Source organism: Salarias fasciatus, chromosome 16 (assembly GCF_902148845.1).
Source record: "Salarias fasciatus chromosome 16, fSalaFa1.1, whole genome shotgun sequence".
NCBI classification, from domain to species: Eukaryota; Metazoa; Chordata; class Actinopteri; order Blenniiformes; family Blenniidae; genus Salarias; species Salarias fasciatus.
The window spans coordinates 15,003,816-15,025,874 of NC_043760.1; the positions used below are offsets into that span (position 1 = coordinate 15,003,816).

The 22,059-nt window shown below is 42.7% G+C and overlaps 1 protein-coding gene across 2 annotated transcripts in view; it reads right to left on the reverse strand.

The window, feature by feature from the left end:
- Nucleotides 1-3,571: 3,571 nt before the first annotated feature.
- The window catches only part of ramp1 (receptor activity modifying protein 1), a 52,298-nt gene continuing 33,810 nt past the window's right edge, over nucleotides 3,572-22,059 (reverse strand). For both annotated transcript variants that reach the window (XM_030111539.1, XM_030111538.1), the window contains exon 3: nucleotides 3,572-5,184. In XM_030111539.1, coding sequence (XP_029967399.1) covers nucleotides 4,929-5,184 — 256 coding nt within the window. In that variant the 3' untranslated portion in view covers nucleotides 3,572-4,928. The remainder of the gene's footprint in view (nucleotides 5,185-22,059) is intronic.

The following is a 22,059-nucleotide window of genomic DNA, read 5'->3' on the forward strand; positions in this document are numbered from 1 at the left end:
CTCCAATATTTCCAGGCATGAAGCTTCCAGCTGGCGTCCTAATGCGCTTTTTATTATTACATATAGCTTTTACCAACGACTTTTCCTATTCAGCTGAAATAATGACGTCTTAACATGTGTGGGATATTTACGAGTTTAGAGTTAATCGCATGAGTTTTACTATTGTGTTTGAGTTGACAGTGCTGCTTTAGTTGGACTTTTAAAGACAATTATTTATCTTTCTTTTTTTTAACCTCCCCTGCTGGGAAAGCAGCTTTCATGGATATAAAGAGGAGATAAATTGTAACCTTTCCTCTGATTAAAGTTGCTGAGAATTGTATATATGAACCCGTTCCTCTCAGCAGGTTGATGAAATCACTGTATCTCCATTTATCGGCATCTCTTCAGCTTCTTTTTGAGTTGAACGTAAATGATACACGATGTGTCCTGCAGGAAATGTTGTTTTGTGGTGATTTGTCATTAATTTCCTCCCTCCTACTGCGTCTCTCTGCTCTCTTGTCCCTTGAGTCTGTCTCTCTGGAGACGGCCAGCAGGGCCTCAACTCTTCTGTGAAACTGTTGAGTGTGATGAGAGGAGAACCACGCACATGTTGGGACGCACGCACCATAGAAACACCTGGTGATTATTATTTCCCGCCACACTGGGATGGAAATGGAAACAGATCTGGGACTACAGATATTACAATAGCACAGGAGACACACATACTTCTTTTGACTTGAAATCCAGCTAATTACCTGTGGGCAGGGCTTCTGAGGGCCCGATCTCCCAGTCTTCATGTTGGCAGATTGAAATGTTGCTCTGGAGACCACGGGGGGAGTCTGAGCGATCCGAAATGAGCCGGAAATACACCAGGGCCACGTGGGAATATGAGGATGTGGATTCCAAGAACTGCGAAGTGACATGTATTCAGCAGACATCTGTGGAGGACATCACGTCGTGTGTTATCAGTAAACGGACTCGTTGGGAGGAAGCGACGGGCTCAAGCTTCCCACCAGTTCTCTTTTCGAATCGCCTCTTATCATCATAGCCGAGGGAAGATTTGATCCGCGCCAACACACACCTGGTCAGCGAAGTTTGTGTGTTTACGTCAGAATCCACCGTGCATCGGTGTTTTCTGAATGACAAATGATTCCTAACTGCTCCTCTGTGCGCTCTAAAAGAGAACGGTGTCTAGAGAGTGCATGTTTTTCTACCAGCTGCATCCCACACCACTGACTTCATAAGCAGTTTGGAGGTTTCAGGCACTGTTTGCCTGAATTATTCCTGCGACTAATTAGTCGTAGAAAGGCACAGAATCCTCCCACCATTCTCTCTTACCTTGCTGAAGATGCTAAATCAACAGGAGTTCATGTTTTTGGGGAGAAAATTAAAGCGGCAGTCGAAGTCAATGGAGAGGAAGAGAAGGAAAATGGGAAAGTAGCTGATGTGTGTCTAGAGGCTGATTTGCTGCTGGAGCTCATGCTTAGAGTTCTCTTCTGTGGAGCCAGCACAGTGTCCTGCGATGCCCGTGTCCAAACAGCCAGCTGCAGTCCTCTGTGTGTTTTCACACTGATATTTGGTGCCTGGCTGAGCCTCACACTCTGTCTGCGGCTTTCTAGCAGCATATCAGGAAACCTGAACAGGATCAGAGCTGCTGGAGGTAGAAGAAGAAAGAGAAATTGCTCATGGAGAATATCTTTCCACATTTTTACAGCAAGAATAACCTGTGACGACTCAAAGAAGGTGTGAAGGAAGGCGATGGGGGGAAAGCTGTGATGGAGGAACATCGACATTCAAATATAGTAACAAATATTAGGAGAAAGAAATGTAACAAATCTCTACCAGAGACTGAAGCTGATCCATAAAAAAATGAGTTCTTGTCACATACTTTTCAGATTGAATAGACATTCATTTTCCTTTTCATTGATCCATCCACCTTCACCCCTTCATCCAGTCCAGGATCCACAGAGCTGATCCCCTTACTTTTCAACTCATGTTTTCTGAATTTTGTAATGAACTTGACCATCTAGAAATCTGAAATTCAATCTAAATTCTTGAAATTTATTTTCAGTTTTAGTGAGTGGGTGTTTCACACTTGTATTGGGACAACTGCACCAAAGACACAAAGTGTCTCTGTGTTAACATAAAGAAAAAGAAAAAGGTTTTTTGGTTGTGAACAGCGTTCATTGGTCGTTTTATCTGTTTGTCTTACTGCTTCTTGTCCATTTTATTATCCATACTTACCTTTAAAGAAAACTGTTTTATTTCCCCAGCTCCATGTGGTTTTATGCAGCCCCTCTCTTGAAGTTCAGTACAGAGAAACGGCAAATGTTTTTGCTTTCCCCCCTCACTGTTGGTCTTGCTTTCCGTCCTGGTTTATTGAATAATAATACTCCTAGATGCATCGTTGCTACTGTCATAGTATCTGCTGCCCCCGCAGCCACATGTGGATTCTGTGCCTGAATTTCGTCAGATTGCCTTTCTCCTTCATAAATTATTCACCAAAGTGAGTTAACTATTTAATGAGGTCGGTTAGCGTAGGTGGAGAAGGTTATGCCCGACAGCGAGTCCTTGACTGCCTCGAAACTGCTGGACTTGGTATCACTGGAACTTTTTTCCCTCTTTACATTAAAAACTAAAGAATGTATCTTGTGGTGTGAAGGAAGAGGATCATCAACGCTCATAGGCGGCTACTAGCGCTGGAACCGGAGCTTCGTCTTCACTGGCATGAACCAAAGAGAAAACCTCCAACCGTCAAAGGCGCAACCTACATTTAATCGCTCAGGAGAATATTCTGGTTCCTGAGCAAAAATATGAGCCGTCCTCCTGGGAAAGGGACTTCCAGAGGGCGGGTCTGGGAAAACAAGTCAGATTCTCATAAAATATCATCCAGATGAGCCTCGGGGATTGAAGTCGTGCTGTTTTCCAAAACTTATAAACTAATAATGCCCTAATAGGAGTGGATGGAGCGGGCTAGTAAACGTAGGAACGTCCCAGAAATTGAACATTACAAATGCAAATAGTCCAGAAACAATCATATCATGTGGCTGCTGATAAAAATAACAGATTAAATGACTTCAAAGTAATGCACAGAATTGAAATTCAAAGTGATCGATGAACACAGACTGAGAGCCTCGACTCTTCATCATGTGTATTTGCAATAAACCTCATCAGTTTGAGAAAAAATGATCCCTGCTTTCATGTATTTTTCCAACAAAGGGAGCTTATACACACATATATACATTTACCATAGTCTTAACTAAGTTTCTATTTTTTATTGTTTATATCTGATCATTCATCAAAAATCTGAAGCCTTTGAAATTCTGATTCACTTCAACCTTTTGAAATTCACACAGGCTCTGTAGAACAGGCGGAACAGGCGTCTTTACCTCAGGGATTTGGAGAAGGCGGCCAGGCAGTGAGATAACTGTAAAGCTAATGCTAATTAGAATATAGTTTTATTTATTCAAGGCAGCTGCCTCACTTCTCCTGTTCAGAGCTGGTTACTCAGAATTCTTGCGATGAGCTTCGCTATTTGGGAAAGAAATCTGACATATTTCGAATGTTTTCATCAGGAATACGACACTTTATATCATACCAGACACCACAATCAGATACTTTATTGAACTTTCTTCATAATCACAGATTAAAAAAAAAAAGAATTAAATCATCAGAAGCCACTCCAACAACACACGAGACAATTCAAAGCATTGCCTTCTTATTCGATTGAGCGTTTGGCACAGAGTACAAAGTGGGATCGTGCTGTGGAAGTGTGGGAGTGTTTTAGAGTCTGTTTTGTTGACAGGAAGGTCGGGGGGTCAGGTAATCTCTAAAAGGAAAGAGAGCATTCAAAAATATCAGTGAGGAAACGGTTCGCGCGGCACACTGTGGCTCGCTGGGAGATCAATAGAATCCGAAGGTCCACGATACACGACCTGTGCTTTAGGCAACGGCTACGTGGGACCGGGATGTGCGTTGGCTAACTCAGCCCATCGTGTTTAGTGTTGTCTCTGTAGTTGGAAGTGTAATTTATCTTTTGTGAATGTTCTCCTCTTTTCATCACATCGGTTTCCTTGGTGATGGAGGGGGAAGATGGAGATCAGAGCCCGGGGCCGTTGGACCGCCGTCCTTCCTCTGTTGTGCTTTTCCGTACTTTGCGGCGAGCACCTCCCAATTTTCAGTAATTTCCTCTGCCTTTCCCAGCGATGCAGCTCATGCTATAGAAGCTCATTTCCCATTCGGAGTGCGGACCGCTCTGCTGGTGCGCGCAGAGACTGGGGATGTGTGAGCCGAGCTGTCTAGAGAAAAAGGAAATTAAAACTAATTTCTGCTCTCTCTATATTCTGTAGCTCAACAGTGAGCCATCTGGAGGATTCATAATGCGGGATTCAAATGTAGTGCACATCCGTCAAAATTAGCACAGGAAATCACACAAACTGCATCGGAGAGAGATCAATCCAGTGGATTCTGTCGACAGCTTCATCTTACGTTGTACCAACTGTTTACTGTACGTACACATAAATAATAAAATCAAATCCCTGGGTTCCCCGCAAGAGTTATGAGCATCCGTCTTCAGTATTCATCATTTAATCCCTGCATGTTGAAGGTGACAGCATTTTTATTAAAACCAAATTCATTCATTCATCTAAAACTTTCTGCAGGATTTCTGTCTCCATGGAGTGTTTTGTGAATATTTGCAGTCGGGGGTCAGTGTTCTGATACCGATATGAATCAGGATTCACTCTGAGCTCTGTACACCAAGGATTCCCTTTCAGTCCACACAGAGTGTCCAAACAGACAAGTCCCGCATAAAAAAAGATCTTTCATTTAAGAACCTTTTGCCTGTTCATAATAAAGAAACTGTGGTCTTCCTGAAACCCCTTTCCCCAAATATTGAACAAGTACCTCTACTCTCGAGTCTTATGAGCGTGCCTCACTCCCTGCCTCCACTACACGATCCCCTCGCTGCGCTTGCTCCTCCAAACCACGAGGGCCGTCATGAGGAGGGTGACCAGGATGGGGACCACGATGAAGGGGCCCAGGATGCGGTTGGGAGGGTCCCTGAGAAGCCGTCCGGACAGCGAGCAGTCGTGGAAGTAGTGCTGGTGGACCTGGATGAAGAATTCGTCCACGACCCGGTTGGGCCAGTAGCACTTCAACTCCCTGGCCACCACGAAGGTGCAGTTTGTCAGCTCGCCGTAAAGTCTGCTTGGAAGACATGAAAGAAAACCAAAAAAAAAAAAAAATACAGTCAGGGGAAGAACAACAACCAGATTTAATATGCACACATTCTCAGACATGGTCTTCCTTGCTTGGCGTTGCTCCACTGGCACTACAGAGGACGGCCTGACGCTCCGGGCGGCGGGTTCACCCAGCCTGGGTGTGCACCGTCTTCCTCTGCTGCTTCCTCCAGGTTTTACAGATCAGTTGAGGAAGAGAACAAAAGCGAGCTCCGGTCCTGCTGCCGGTCTAATGAGCGCCGAGGTTTTCGGGGGGTGTTTATGAGTCACTGACTGAAAGGAGGAACAGCGGGGTCGAGGCAGGGGCGGCGAGCGCAGAGAGATGCCGGCTGGATACCAGTTCAACTCATAACCTGTGGTAAGGCGCAAATTAAACCTGACAGGACTTCTCGGAGCTTGTGTGCGTGTTTTAGTTGCTGAGCATGCTGGTCTGTATTGCTTCCGCTCCAGTGTTTTTTGTATGTACAAATGTATTAAACAGACAGTGGAGTGAGTCGGTGTGTGTGACTTCAGCCCTTTGACAGGCGTGCATTCAGTGCTGCTTAACGTGTTAAGAATAAGAGTGTACACTTTTATCTACTTTGCAGCTTCACACTCTTCCGTCTATGCCTGCTTTATCGTTCGTCTGTGTTTCTGTCTCTGCATGGCTGGTCTTCATTGTCCCGGTGTCACAGTTTCTCACGGATAATGTGGACTTAGAGTTTGAATTTTTGATTTAACTTTTTTAAAATTCGTTTCTTGATTAATAATGGTGGTGACAGGCATCTTGAGCCCAAGCCAAACTTAACGCAATTGAATACTAAACCCGACTGGACCATAGAAAACCCTTGCTTCCACAGGGAGCACATGCAAACACAATTCTACCATCTGAAAAGGCCTCCTGGCTGTCGCCGTGCTGACGGCTCTACCACCAGATCACACTTTATCTTCTCAGTTAGGAATAATCTGCCTCATGCCAGCCTGTTTTGTGTGTGGTCGTCTGTGTGTCAGAAACAGCAGTGTTGTTTCCTTTTCCCTTCATAGAGCCCAGATTAGCTGAAGCAAGGCATTTCCCTGTAAAGGTTAAAGCAATATCTAAAGTCTCATCACAGTTTGTTTTGGTTTTAAAAACATTCAAATCCGAGCTACTTGTTCCACCGAATTAAAGGCTGGATTAAGTATTTTGCAAGACTTATGTTAATATGGAGTTTTGATATCTGTAGGGGCGCTGCCAGGAAGGCGAGTCAGCTTCTGCTGGTTGGTATGAAACCTAAATTCTGTGTGATGCCTGGAACATGTAAATCCACAGTAATCTGATTCACACAAATCCTCACACAAACCTTTTCATGCATGTGTTCATTTAATTATGTTTTTTGAAGATACTTCATGTTTTGAGACTCTTTCACACGTGAAGGAGCAGGCAGTCTTTGTCTTTTTTATTTGTAAAGCATGTTTAGATATAAACTTGACCTCAATGGGTTTCCACACAGACTCGCAACAGAGAAACGGGAATCAAAACTTCCTCTAGCTTGACCTTTTCACAGTAAACTTTTTTATTAAAAGCAGACAGAAACCAGCTGCAGCTTCCTCCACACAAACAGAAAGACCAAAGAGAGGAAGAGGACGTGACATACGGAAGAAAAAGTTGCTTCTGATATAGTGCAGATAATGGGAAACTGTAATCAGATGTAATCAGACAGTCCAGGAACCAGTTCAGGATCCAGTCTGACACTGGTCTCCACCCTCAGTTGAGTCTATGAAGATCCGCCTCAGCCCGTCTGTTTACTGCTACACAGGTTGATCCCCATCATGAAAAGTAACCATCTATTCATCTATTTATGTATTTACGGTATTTATTTTTAATAGTATCAACATGGCACATGTTGGAAGATGAATGATTTACTGACAGCAAACTGAGAAAAATTTTACTGACACATGACATGACAGCATGTAGTGTTTCATTAAGAGCTGTGTGTGTTAAAAAAAAAAACATTCTCCTCATCAACATGTTCACCTTGTGAGGTATGAACAGGGAGTGTGAGGAACATTAAACATTAAATGAGCAGCCTAATTGCCTGGCGCGCTGCATAAACAGCCGGCGATAAGTGCCGGGCACAGACCGCTCGGTGAGGCAGGCGGTAGTTTGATCTGTGGACTGAAAAGCACAATGTGAATAAATAAAAGGCGGATAATGAATAAATAAAGCTAACACGGAACAAAGCTGCTCTGGTGACTTCAGGAATGAGTGAGGACTGTTTTTTTTTTTTTTTTTCCTTTTTTCCCATCACTCTGAGTGACACTCACAGAGCGAGGTATGAGAAGTGGGCAGCTATGAAAGTAGGATGGATGGGGCACTTATGAAATAAATAATGATTCACAATATTTTATGTAACATGCTGTTATCATCTCAGCGAAGACAGAAGGACAGACGTGATCTGCAGTAACAAACCGCAGCAGCTCTGCAGTGATGTTTACGTAGCCGAGGAAGGAGAGACACACTTTTTTTGTGCAGATGTAGATACGTTTCTGCCTCAGCAGCGATTCTTCCTTCAGAAACCTTTCACTTACAGTACGCTGCTTTTTTTTACTCTCTATTGACTTTCAATGGAGCATTTTTTTTTCTTCTGTCTGTGAAGGAAAGTCAAATGTCAAGAGGGAAATCCACTTAAAGTAAAAAAAAAATACTTATTTTGTCCTCTCCACAACCTCAGAGTCATATTATATTTAGAAGCAGTTTATATTTAGCTGTGTTAAACCGCACTTTGAAATTGTAATTGGAGTGGGAAACATCTCCGGGGTCCCGCTGAGCTGTCAGTGTTTAACCCGACTTTCAAGCCTTTGTGGGAAATGCAGCCGCTTTATTCTTCTGAGCGAAGCCGGTCTGGCCTCGCTGCAGGTGTGTCGACGGCAGGCTTTTAGAAAAACAGGAAGCATTGTCATTAAACAGGTGTGGGATTTGATTGACTGAGATCCAGTCTAAAGCGTGCTGCAGTGCACACTCACACAAACAGATTTGGCTTTACGTGTATTTTGTGTGTCGTGAACTAAGAATAACACCAAAATGACATCAAGCACAAACAGGAGGATTCAAATGAGGGTCTTTCGTGCTTCAGGCCCGGTTTACACAAGAACGATCTGCTGGAAACAAGATCGTCTCGGTGTTTACTGCTTGACTTCACAACGGAGCGACTAGATTAAAAAAGCTGTATAAACCACGCTACAACAAATAGATCGTGCTTCTGGTTTGTTTGCATTTGCAGGAATAGTTCTGTTCGGGGTTACAGTTGCTTAGCATCAAACCAGCCGGAGTCTCATTTTCAGGATGTGAAATGTGGAAAATGAGAGACGAATGAAGAAAAACCACGAATGATGCCAACGTGTTGACCTTCAGGAAGCAGACATGATACCAAACACAGCACATCTGTTGCTGCAGCTATATTTACAGGAAACAAAAGTTTAGTGTCCAAAGCAGCAAATATGACAAGTACGTCTGGAGAAAGCAGGAGAGAACTATTGAGCAGAGCTGAACCGTTAATGTGACTCACTGCTGATGACGGCGGTGGTTCAATGTGTCCTTTTGAGTAAAGGTGAAGGGACGTCCAAGGACAAACTGTATGTCCCGGAAGAATGAAGCAACGCAGCCGTATTACATACAGCTTGTACTCTTGTTTTCCTTTCAGTCTTTTTCTTAATGATTCTTCTGTGCTCTGCAGGCTGTATACCCAGCTCCAGTAGCTCTGCTAACAATGACGATCACTCAATGGCAGGAAAATTTTTTGTACAATTGGAAAGTTTGTCTGCTGAGAAGGATTCGGATGAAGAATCGGAGTTTAGAGTTGGTAACACAGATCGGATTAGTTGCAAGCACATTCATTGCAGCTCAAACAACTCTCTCAATTGTGTTTTCAAACCTGAAGCTAGGAAGTGAAAAACTTCATCCAACATTCATCAGTCTCTTTTCCAACTCAGTCGACATAACTTACGACACATGTCCTTAGATTTTACACATTTAAAAGTATTGATAGCACATTGTTTTCAATTTCACCGATACTTTCCCACCTGGATAATATGACTTGTGGTCATTATCTCTAAAAAGCAATATCTAAAACCTTTTAGGACTACAGAGTTTTGGGAAGAGTCAACATTTCGGCACCTTACTTATACAAATGTCTCAGACACTTTTTTCTGAACTTCAGGGCATGGAAAGTCTTGCTCGGTTGTTCAGTTGTTATCAGTCCCATCTAAAATAAGCACGTCAGATTTCAGGAAGCCAAGAAGATTTTAATCAACAAAGTTCAGCCAGCTCTCATTTAATGGGCTTTGCACTTGAGAAAAACACTTTAATTCCCAAACTATGAGATTGGATGAAAGGCAGCGTTGTGGTACGACGCTGCCGAGCGCACGGTGCGGACGGTGGTCATTATAATTTTGTTCATTTTAGCAGAGATGGGAAGATTCGATAATCGCGATACTTTGGAGGAAACTGGGCCACGAGGCATCAAAGAATTTCAGCAAGTCAGGGACTGAAAGATTAAAGGAGACTTTCATTCAAACACAATTAGATATCCAGACTGATTTTCCACTTCTCAGTTTTTCAAACACGGCCTGGTTGCCATCCATCACACCAGACTTCAAACCGGAAAATCGAATTGAACTGAGATGTTTGTAGGCTGTCACCCAAAACCACCTCTCTGCCTCCTGCATTCAGCGCTGAGAATGTTTCTGTCACGACTGCCTCGAGAAATCACCTCAGAGCATGAAGGCAGAAGGAGGAGAGGAGATTCCTCCATCTGAAGCCAAGGAAATGAAAAAAAGCAACCAAAAAAAGTAACAGGACAAACTGTCACCACTGAGCAAATCCAACACTATGTGAGGTTTTTTGTCTTTTCTTTTCTACTTTGGTGTTCTGCTGAGTCCCACATTCTCCCTCCTCTCTAAAATATCTGGCAAAGTTTGAGACATGTTTTTTTTTTTCTGTGATGATGATGTTTCTACACACACACAAACACACACACACACACACACACATACACACACAGTCACTGAGCTTTTTGTCGTTTTATATTTGTTCGCTCTTTTTCAGCCTCTCAAATCCATCAATACTGTGACCCAACAGATGGTCCTCAGAAAAGTGTGTATATTTGTTTGGGACATACACTGCATGAGTGTGTGTGTGTGTGTGTGTGTGTGTGTGTGTGTGTGTGTGTGTGTGTGTGTGTGTGTGTGTGTGTGTGTGTGTGTGTGTGCGCGCGCGCGTGGGTGTGTGCGCGCGTGCGTGTGTCTGTGTGTGTGTGTTGTTTGAAAGATTCCAGAGATTCTGTTCGTTCTGTTTACCATGCACATACATTTCTATTTGAGTAGTTTGTGTTTTTTCTACTGAGGGATAAATCTGCTTTTCTCCACTGTGTTTGTACGTCCACTATGTGTGTGTGCGTGTTCGTGGGTGTGTGTGTGTGAAAGTTAAGATTAATATGTGTATGTGCGTGTGTGTGCGTGTGTATGTAAATGTTTGTTCGCTTTTCAGTAAAATATCGCCACCAGACATGGACACATAAGCGGAGGCAGACGCTCCGTCCATTTTACTCCAAATAAGCCAAACGTTTACAAACGCTGACCTGCTGCTGCTGCTGCTGGGAACTGAGAGAAACCCAGAGAAAAATGTGTCTCACACTCCACACCAAACCTCTGGAAGACCATGATGCACGTGTGCTTATAAAGTCAGTGGCGGTTTTCCAGTTTTAAACCGTGAAGTTGAGCAATCTGGAAGAAACCTGTATCTTAAAGGAACTGAAGGCTCAGAATTCAGATGGGACGGTGGAGAAGTGGTTTACACTGTTGCCTCAGCTTAGGTTTGATTTCATCCTTGAGGCTTTTCTGTGGGAAGTGTCTGTCTTGTCCTTGTTTTGACCTTGTTTTCTTTCTCTGATTCTCTTTTCACAGTGAATAATATGTTGTATACTGTGTGGATGGCTAGCATAGTCTATATGATGCGATCAGCGGCCAGACTGTATTAAAGGGCAACTCGGGTTTTTTGACACCTGGACCTTATTTATAGGTGTGTGCATGCTCATATACTCACTCAGACAAACATTGAGCAGCTCGGAATCCTTCAGAATTTATTTAGATCCAACCGATTTGGCAGGGGCCACGGCAAGGGAGCTTCAGCGCGGGACATAATCTCTGCAAAATCGCAGCGGAGATCTGGATCCTCGCGTTGCGGAGAGGGCTCCAGAAGCAGCGCGGCGGGTTCCTAGTGTGACCCGCGGTTGGCGCGCAGCGCGCCTCCGCAGGGCACCGGAGCTCTGCAGCCTCCCGGCGAGGAGAGACATCCAGGACCGGCCCAGCGGCCGCGCGCGAGCCGTGCGTCTCCGCCAGCTTTGACACCTCCGTGGAGCAGCTCCGATCCGTTTTCCAACTCGGCCCCTGGAAGTCAGACGCCCGGGCGCCGTGACAGCCAAGGCCGACTCAAAGTGCCTCTCTGCTGGGGAGAGGAGCTCCGCAACGTTCCCATCCGAGCTAATTGTGGCTAAGTTAGCGAAAACTGTCAGGTCATCTACCGTCTTCAGGTGGGTCAGCTGACCCACCTGAAGACGGTAGACGAGCTGACTTTATGATAACACTGGCGATGGATGAAGAAATATAGCCGAAATGAGCGATTTTGCAGAGATTATGTCCCGCACTAAAGCTCCCTTGCCGTGGCCCCCGCTAAGTGCGGCTAAATCGGTTGGATCTAAATAACTTCTGAAGGACTCTGAGCTGCACGATGTTTGTCTGAGTGAGTATATGAGCATGCACACACCTATAAATAAGGTCCAGGTGTCAAAAAACCGGAGTTGCCCTTTAATTCCTTCATAACCACGTTTGATAACGTATGCATTTGCTTCTGCAACTTCCAATCTAACGATAATTTATCGGGCACAGAATGAAAGAAACAAACAATTATGTGGAATTCATATAATGTGTAAAATCATGCCGATTCATGACAGCTTTGACACTTCTTGTGATAAAATCAGTGTTTGTCTGTTCATCATATTCACAGAGCACTAGAACTAATTCAATGACTACATTTAACAAACTCACCCCCAGGGCAATGAGTAAGTCAACTAACACACTTCTCTGTGCAAATCTGGAATTATGTCAAGTTCAGTTACAAAAGAAATATATCAACTTTTGTACAAAATCAGCTGGGCTTATGTCCAATCCAAGAGAGAAATTCAAGCTTTAAAGGGATACTTCAACGTTTTGGCAAATTGGCCCATTTGGCGCAATTCCTTAGTCATTTTGAACAGCATACTTAGTTTTTTGTGAGGGCGAGCTGTTGTTTTTGGGGCGGACACAATGGAAGTGGGCGGTATTTTTGCTTCCCCTCGTCAAACTCATCAAGTACAAAATCAAACAACCCCAAAACACTTTGGTGGACACGTTATAATCCGCACATTCACTATGCAGAGCGGAGCTGCACTCTGTTACAGACGTCACACTGACAGACGTCAGTGTCACTCTGGGATCTCAGATCTTATACAGATATGCACGAGGCTTACCTGCAGCACATCTGACGGCCAGAAGTCGAAACTCATTATTATTAGTATTTTATGACCACATTCCGGTTTCTTTTGGGTACCCCCTCGTATGTGTGCAGTGGTGATCTGTAAATGTATAATAGTTCGGACATTTACTAGTTTTATCGTTGTTTTATTCTGCCACTCATTTTCGTGGCACTGTTACTTTTGTTTTACTGCAAAACAAGCTGAGAAGCTGTGATCATAGAAAACATGGTAGCGGTGAGTCAGAGGTGCGGCCATCATTTGAAGTGATTGGAAACACTTCCTCAGTATCAGATTATGGGTAATGTGAAAGTTTGTGAGAAGGAAGGCACTCTAACACACTTTGAGCAAACCGGATCAGTTGAATCAGGCAGACCGAACGCGGCCGTATCACCAGAAGAACAATGCGGCGTCCTGCGTTCACCGAGAGGGGAGAGAGAACAGGAACTTATTAATATGATTTTCAGGAGTATAATAAGCAGAAGTGCTGCCAGAGGAAGTCTTTGTAATAGCATTTCTGAGGAAAAGAATTCATGCTTTTGCAGGAAATGCTTTACTGAGATGTGACGACGCACACCACTTAGAATCTTTAACAAGATGAGATTTTAATAAGGCTTTGCTAAAACGGATAAAAGAAGCTGTTCTGGTGCTTGAAAAAACACATTTTCAACATCCAGATGAATCTCACCTATCTTTCTGAATGATTTCATCCATACAATCATTCATGGATCAGAATGAGGTTGTAATCAGATGGATTGCACAGAGTGCAGGAATAAAGAGCGGTGCACGTTTGCGAGGCGAAAAGAATAGTGTTTCATTGTGAGGAGCGTGCAGCGGCAGCACAGGAGGAGAGAAAGAGAAATTTAAAGGAAAAGTGAAAGGAAATATTCCGAGTGAAAGTCATTGTGATTTATTTTCCAGCACCAGCTGAAACCCGGAGAGAATGTTGAGTTCTGAAAGTGAATGTTTGCAGTAGAAGAAAAAAAAAAATACTAAAAAAGGAGCCTCAATTAAAGTGGAGAAAAACTTCTTGTTGTGTCTTTGTTCAAGGCTTCAATATGTGTGTTATAAGAGAAAAAAAGATAGCGCTTTAATATAGAAAGGGAGATACTGGAAGAATGAATATGGTGACAAATATCCCCCAGTCTTTTTCTTTCTTTTATTTAAGCTTCTTTTGTGGGTTTCTCTTTACTTTGTGCTTCCTGTTTTATTCGTTCATTCCACTCCCTCATTCACTCATTGCCCACACACGTTCACTGTATCATTCTCATTCTTCAATCATCTCCTGCTGTCCCCTCATTCATTTATTCATCATCATTTCCAGTCCCTCCCCTGCTCACGTTCTTTATCCCTCCACACCCTTTACATTTCATTGCTTCTCTCATTCTTTCTCTCTATTACTTCTTCTATCCACCTTTCATTTACACACCAAACCATCCGTTTTCCAGACCCTTATTAATGTCTGTGCCCAGTTTTGGTGAAAGAGGCAAACACTAATTACTGGCCGTCCAAACTGAGGATAAAATTCAAGTCCTAATCCAGGCAGTGCTGGACGCTGTGCAGTCATTACAGTTGTAAAAACATAAAGCAATCCTTTTTCTAATCACCGCGTAATCAGCCGTTTAATCACGGAGGTCCACTGAAAGGGCCACTCTGGTCAAGTTTTCCTCGCAGCTGAGCTCAGTGGATTTATGTGGATGGAGTTTTCACGTAACCCGATGTGAGCTGACACACAAAAGGGTTTTCAAATAATTACAGACGCCTGACAGGCATGCGTGACTGACTGAATATAATACCCCCGAGAACTCGCACAGCCCAAGAAAGCCTCGTGGAACCAAGAAGTAGAGTTATTTTTACTTCAAGTGCAGGGAGAAAGTTAATCAGGACAGAATATGATATTAATTGTTACATTCATAGGAGGAACTCTTTTCATCTTGTGTTTTTGTGAGAATAATCTGCGGCTGAGGGGAAGCTGAGTTTGAAGAATCACTGATCACCTGACAAAGGGGTCACACGAGCTTACAAGGTCGCAGAACTCATTACTGCTTCCCATTAAGGCTTGTACTCACCAAGGCTTTGAAGATTTTTTAGTTTTTTTTTCACTCTTCCCCACAAACTGGAGGAAAATGTCAAAACAATATATGAAACATTATGAATGGAAATGTGCAATACACTGAAACATGCGCTGCTGAAATGCTTCTCTGTTCATCGTGGTTCCATCTGTGTGACTCCAAAAGATTCCTGTTTTTATTTATCCATTTATCTTACATGTTTTCCACTAAATCTTGTTTCTTTTATTCGTCTTCATCCGTCCCCACTTATCAATCACCAATTCGACGCCCACTCAGAGAGAGACGCCCCAGGCCAGCCCGACTGTCTCGTCCAATCATCACCCTCGTCCATCTCTAAACTCCGAACAACTCAAAACGATCTGGAGACGTTCCTACTAATGTAGCGAATGCACAAAATCATATCAGAATTTTTTAAATCATCAAAAATGCAGTGACAGGATGACTATTTGATGCATTAGCAAACATTTTCTTCTTGAAGAACTACACAGCTATGCAAATAGATCAATAAAAACAAGTTTTGGTGTCTTCACTGTCGGCGGGTGATAGAAATGTAATAATGTTCCGCAATTAAGAGAGTAACCCGACAGACAGAGCGGACGGCTGAACAGAAACGGCCCGCAGCGGCTTGTGCTGCCGAGCCTGGCAGACGGATTGACTGCATGCACACATATACATATTTATGAGCAGAGGATTATCTCAAGTTGTTGATGTCGAAGTTTGGAGAGGAGACTTAGGGCAGTTTAAGTTTCTTTTTTTCTTTTTTTCACTGAATGCATGTTGCTGTTGAGGTCTACTCTCTGTGTAGCAAGTCACAGAAACACTCTATATTGTTGGGTAATCTCGCCCAGAAAGAATGAAATGGCACTTTCCATGTCGGGGCATGTTGGAGGTATAAACTCAGCCTGTGCTCGTCTTGTGTCTGTTTAACCTTAATGCTCATGTAAACATGTTTACCTGCCTGGCTGCCTGTAGGAGAGGGCGAGGAGTCATGGTTCGTCTCTTTTCAATGGATTTCATAAACGTGTTGGTGCTGATTCTGTAAAGAAATTGTAGTTATTCAACATACCCACTGATGTTATGGCTCCTTTTGTGGGTCTGCTCTCTTAAATAGAGGAAAATGTATCGTAAAGGCAAGTACGTGAAAGCAGACACAGTGTTTATCGCTTCATCAGGGACTTAGTAGCTTTATGGTTGATGGTAATCCGTAGTACCAGTCTGGTTGTCTGCTTTAATCACAGCGATCACCTAATTAATTAACAAACACAAATTCCGTTCTCTATGTTTTCCAGTCCATCGTTTCCTTTTCTGTTTCAACTCCAGAGAAAAACCCAGAGAAAGTCTCACATGGTTAATAATAGAAAAGATGCCTGCAGACATCAAAGCGTTGCTGTCTTTGTTCACAGAAACATCATGTAGGTAATTAAACGTGGCAGCTGAATAACAAGTCCTGTCTTTTTTTTCTCCTCAGTCGTCTTATAACTACACCACATGTCCAACAAATTGCCCCCGGAGCAAAACAATGATATCCTTGACCTTAATATTTTAGAGTGAGAGGTAGAATCAGTTCATGATTTAAATGTACAGGATTTGAATGACACGGATCTCACTACACGCATCCTTTAATCTGAATTAAGCCTCAGTTTGATCTGTAGTTTCCGGTGCTTCATCTTCCGAGGTGTATCATCTTCACATCAGCTCCGCGTAGGCAGAGGCCTCGGTGTCACGTGTGTGTTCGGGAGTGTGTGACACTCCGACCTCGAAGAGAGCCCCGGGCTCCGCGAGCGACGGGCTCCTCCAGAGAGAAACCTCTCACAGCTGAACGGCGAGAGAAACACACGGCCAAGTGGAACATGTCCAGAGAACCAAAGAGGAGGAAAACTGCAATTTATGCTTCTGCTGTTTTGCAGTTTGGATCAAAGCTGGCTGGAAGTGACTCATGGAGCAAACTGTTTAAATAATTGAATGTATGCTATGTTTTGGTATTCAAGGAGTATCACACCGGAGGAAGTGTTGCACGGAGTTAATTCACAATTGTTATTCAGTTCTTACACATAATAACACATAATAATCATTGAACGAATTGTTTTTTTAGACAGTTCTTCAGCTGGATTCCTGTGACTTTTATTTGCAGACTTTATTCTACGACAGTTTATGGATCTTCTTCCTTTCCTCATAGTTTTGACTTCCTGAGAGATCATTTCTCATATTATGTTCTTTTGCCTCTTTCTGTCTTTTTTCTTTTCCAAATTCATATTTATTTGCTCTGAAGTTGGTATGTTTGATATCGTCCTTCGCGATTGTTTTTTTTTTTTCCTTCTTCTTTTCATTAGGAGGCTCGGTTCTCCATCCAATCACTTCATGGGAAAAATAAATGAAAAAATAAATAATTCAGGAAAAACCCTCTTTTCAATCCTCCCATTTTACCAGATGCCACTCATGAGATTATAAATGTCTCACCGCCCATAAAACAAAGCGATTTGGCGTTTTTGTAGAGGATCTCGAGAAAGGTTATTTCTGTTCGTCTGTAGCTGCTGTGCTGTACACACGAGGAGGTAAAGTTAATATCACAACACGGCCTTAGATGTGTCCTTCAAGTTAGAGATACTCTGCGGTGTGCTGGTCAGGCCGACTGATCTGCATCGCTGCACACGGAGTAAACAAAGCAGTCGGGCAGTCAGCTGTTGTCGGTGACGAGCCCCGGTGGCTCAGGAGGGTCGGCGTGAAAAGGACAGCCGCCGGTTTGATGTTGTGATGAGGAGGGAGGTCTTTAGAATTCTCTGTTATTGTAAATCAGTAGGTTTGGATTAGACTTCAGGAGCATTCAGCATGAGGAAGGCAAGATCAATCCCACATCTTCATCGTCTGTGTGAATGCAAAAGAACACTGCCGTGTTTCATGCTGTAGCTTCATCTGTTCGACGCACCATCTTCATATTCATCATGACATGAACGCTTACTGCGTTTCGTGCTCCTATCTGTTAACATGATGCAGACACAAGAGTCAGATGTCTCTCTAAACGGCGCACCCAGGGGTCCGCTCATCTTTAAATCAGCGCCGTAAACACGCTGGATGGAAATCGAACCTCGATGGTGACATGCCATCGTCTCAGCCTCCAGCTGGATGTCCCTGTCTTCCCATCTGCAGCCACACACTCCTCATATTTCCCATCTGCTTGGTGTCTTGTACACAGCAGAGTATGAAAACATCAAAATTATTCATTTCAACAACGCTGCTCCGAAAGCCCGCCAGTGTGCTGCAAACTCCGTTTTTCCACTGCAAACATCACGTTATTGCTAAAAGAGTCACGCCGTCGACTGCTGTCACACATAACGCCGCCGCCTTCTGCAATCCTTTATAACAAATCCTTACAAGAAAACCTTACAGCCTATAACGATTAAATAGTCAGCATATATTTTCAACTTCTTGAACTCAGAATATTAGGTTGCATTATGAAGCCATTGCCAGTATAGATAAGATAAAACATGATGACCGCTCCAAAATGAGGGGAATACCACTGATTATGTCTTCATCGTGGGACATATGAGATAGTGAGAGAACATTTTGTCCTGAAACCATTTGAGGCAGAAAAATCCACAGACTTCAGGCTTTGAGTGAAATTAAAAAAAAAAAAAAAAAAAAAAAAGAGAGAGAAAAAAAAGAGGTTATGATAAGTTGATAACTTGGTGGCACGTCTCAGCTGCTCTTGTTATGTGGTGTCATTGAAAAATGAGCTAATATAGCCTGGTACTGAATAACTAGATCTGATTCTGATAGAAGAGTGTGAAAACACTTCCAATTCTTCCACATGTGCATGTGTGACTTACTTAGGGAAGACCTGAATAACACTACAGGAGGAAGAAAAAGCTACAAAGACTGTAGATGCTTTGGGAAAGGTTAATCTTACAGGTGCCACACACCCAGTTATGGTTGATGGCAGCAACCTCTAGAAATAGTTGTTGAATCCAAATTTCTACTGATATCCTGCAGTTTGTAGTTGAACAGAAGACGCTCTCACAGGTTTTCTGAATGTATTTCAGTCAGAATAAGTCGACTGTGCTGCTGGAGGTAACTAGACGAGCGGCTGTGTTGTCGTGAGTCACCGAGCCCGCAGTTAACATTTAAACAGTAATTATCATGCCGCGGCTGTCTGCTGATATTTGACCTTGTGGATTCTAATCATGCACGGTGGATGCAAACAGGTGATTTGGAAAGCAGCAGAGCCATCTCCCACAGACACAGCTTCGTCTACACCTGGCACTGCGTGGGAGGCGACAATACAACACTGTGCGTTTAACTGAGGTGAATATCATTAAAGTGTGCTATCACATAAAATTCATACTTCACATCATATTGTGGCTTAAGTTTGATCAAAAACAAATAAACAAATGAAACAGGTATTTTGTATGTGTTTAATAGTTACTTTTTTTCCTTCTTTACACCTAAAATAATTTGTTTCAGTGTAAAGTAAAGTGTAAAGTGTGTGGGCTGATATATGTACACTCTGGATATAGCGAATATAGAAATACTCTATCTTTTCCAAGTGGGGACGTGTGACAATATCAAAATACAGAACGGTATAAGAGGAACTCTTCATCCTTGAGGGTCGCAGTACTTTGTGTTTTCAGTGTTTTACCGTTTGTGAATAGAATGAATGAGGCTCTGCACAAAGTCTGACAACAAACCACTTTTAAATTCAACGGATACATGCAGGAAAGGTTCAAAACATGCAAGAACATGTTCCACTAGAACCACAAGTGCCCCCCTGATGTGCACCATTCATTTAAACTGCATAACTAATAATAATAAGTAGTATCAACAATGATGGATTGCTTCTTCAAGGGTCTCATGGACTCGAATTGAAAGTGAAATGTGAGAGAGAATCATTGCTGGATAATCTGTTGTTACTGGGAGGTCAGCAGGTTGTGGATCCCCTCTTTGATCTCTGATTTGTCAAAATGTCAAGAATGTTTCTTGTGACACATTTAACTTTAACTGTCACAGTTTTAAAACAAATACTGGAAATATTTTCTTGTTCTCTCGATCACTTGATGGAAATTTAAAAAGTTTCCCATTAAGTCTTTACAGTGTAATACTTGGAAAAAATAGGTCATTTTAAACAGAAACAAGCTTCTTCATGAGTGAGAAGAAGACTGATTGAGAAAGAACTCTTGAAATCTGCCATCACGGGTTAATTTGCTTCTTTGCTTGATTAGGAAAACGCGGATGTGAGTGGGTTTGGTGATGAATGTCGAGCAGCTCTGTGAATTTCACTCACTGCTGTGAGTTAAAACTCTGCCATCCTACATGTGAATACTGCTGCGGTGGCCCAGACTAAAACCTTATGATACGACGGCAACGTCACAAACATGAATGAAAACAGTGACACTGTGCAAGAGGAAAGATACGTTACCAGCGTCACTGAACTGTGTGAGTGTTAGCATCTCTGGACACATTATGGCAGAGACAAAGGAGAAAGATGAGAGGAACCAAATGAAAACCCAGATAAAGCTGCACCACTGTGAGAGAACAAGGGAATGAAGGAGGGAGAACAAAACGTAGCCGTGGATGAGGAGGAAGGGAGGACAGTGCAGTGTGAAGTTGACAAAATGGGGACAGTTTGATACTGAAGCCTCTTTGTTGTGTAACGAGTTGATTTCTGTGGAAAATGTAAAAATTGAATACATTGTTCGGTGACTTTAGAGAAGGGTATGAACTGAGGGTCAGTGACAAGTGGGACAGGATGCATGGAGTTCACACACACACACACACACACACACACACACACACACACACACACTGAATGTCATCTAAACTGATTGAGGAACCTCCAGAGGCGTCTTGCCTGGAAGAGACTGTCCTGATACTTGACCTTTATTCAACTCAGTCCAACTAACGCTGACATTTCAATCCTTCCTCCACTTTGTTGTTTACTTCTCTTTGGACTTTCCTGTGTCATCTTTCTTTCTCACTTCCAACATTTGATAAGTTATTCCATATGTTTCAATAAAGTTTGGCATCTTTCACAAAATCATTTGATTTTCATGAAATTCGTGTCCAACATTCAAACAGAAAGGAGACCACTCAAGTAATACTGGAGTTACTTTTCTAATTACAAAGCAAGTTTTTAATTTCATTACCCAGTGTTTATCTAGACCACCATTAAAAACCTAATATTAGTACCAACACAGAGTAACTGTAGTGAAATGCCAGAGGTATGTATCGTAACAAATTACATCTACTCTGCTGAAGCAACCTTTTGGATAAATTGTACTCGGGACGGTCATTTTGATGCAAAATATTTTTACCTGATGAATTTCTGATTTCTGAACAATTTTGGAACTGAGTCAGATCAAAAGTTTTAAAATATTGTAAAGAAAACAGTAAAGGTTTTATGAAGTAATTATGTCCAACTTCAATAAAACTTATATTGGTCAAGTGCATCGACTCACTGCTGTGTTTCAATGGCACTTTATTACTCTTAATCAAGCATTTTTGAATGGTCTTTTTTTTTACTTTACTTTAGTAATGTAAGGTATTGATGCTTTTACTTGAACAAATTCTTTTATAAACCTCATACTTCTGTCAAATAATACATTTAAGGGAATGTGACACAGTTATGAGCTGAGTGCTGGAAGAAAGGCAGAAAAATTCAATAAAATCTCAAAACAAAAGAAGATTGATTGATGATGTTGGTACAATTGACTGTTTAGTTTTTTTTAACTCTATTACCAGCAAAGTGACCACATAAAAACATTATGCAATCATTTATGCATCAACATATTAAACTGATTATTTTACGTCTTGTTAAGAAAAACAAAAATGCTTCTAAACTGAATTTTGTGCAACGTATAAAACAACATAGGTAAAAAGAATTTGCGTAAACGTCTCAATCGCTGCAGGGTTGAAACATTTAATTCATCCTCCACACACGGCGCCGGCCGGCCGTGTCTCCGGTACGATTTCACCACTTTAGCGCCGCGGCAGACTCTTTATATCGAGACTACTTAGTGCAAAGGTCTCATTTGCTCACGATTCAAATCCCCGTGTGGGTCAGGAGGCAGCGCTCCGTCACCCGAGCTCACCCCGGGCCCCTCGCTGCCCACTACGACACGGCTCGCTCCGGACGCAGCGGTTGGTGTTTTCCACGGGAGCCGAGACAATGCTGCTCATGAGACTAGAACGACCTCGACAGAGGTCAGAACGGTTGGAGGCTCGCTTAATTGCTCGCTCTTTTCAAGGTAGCTG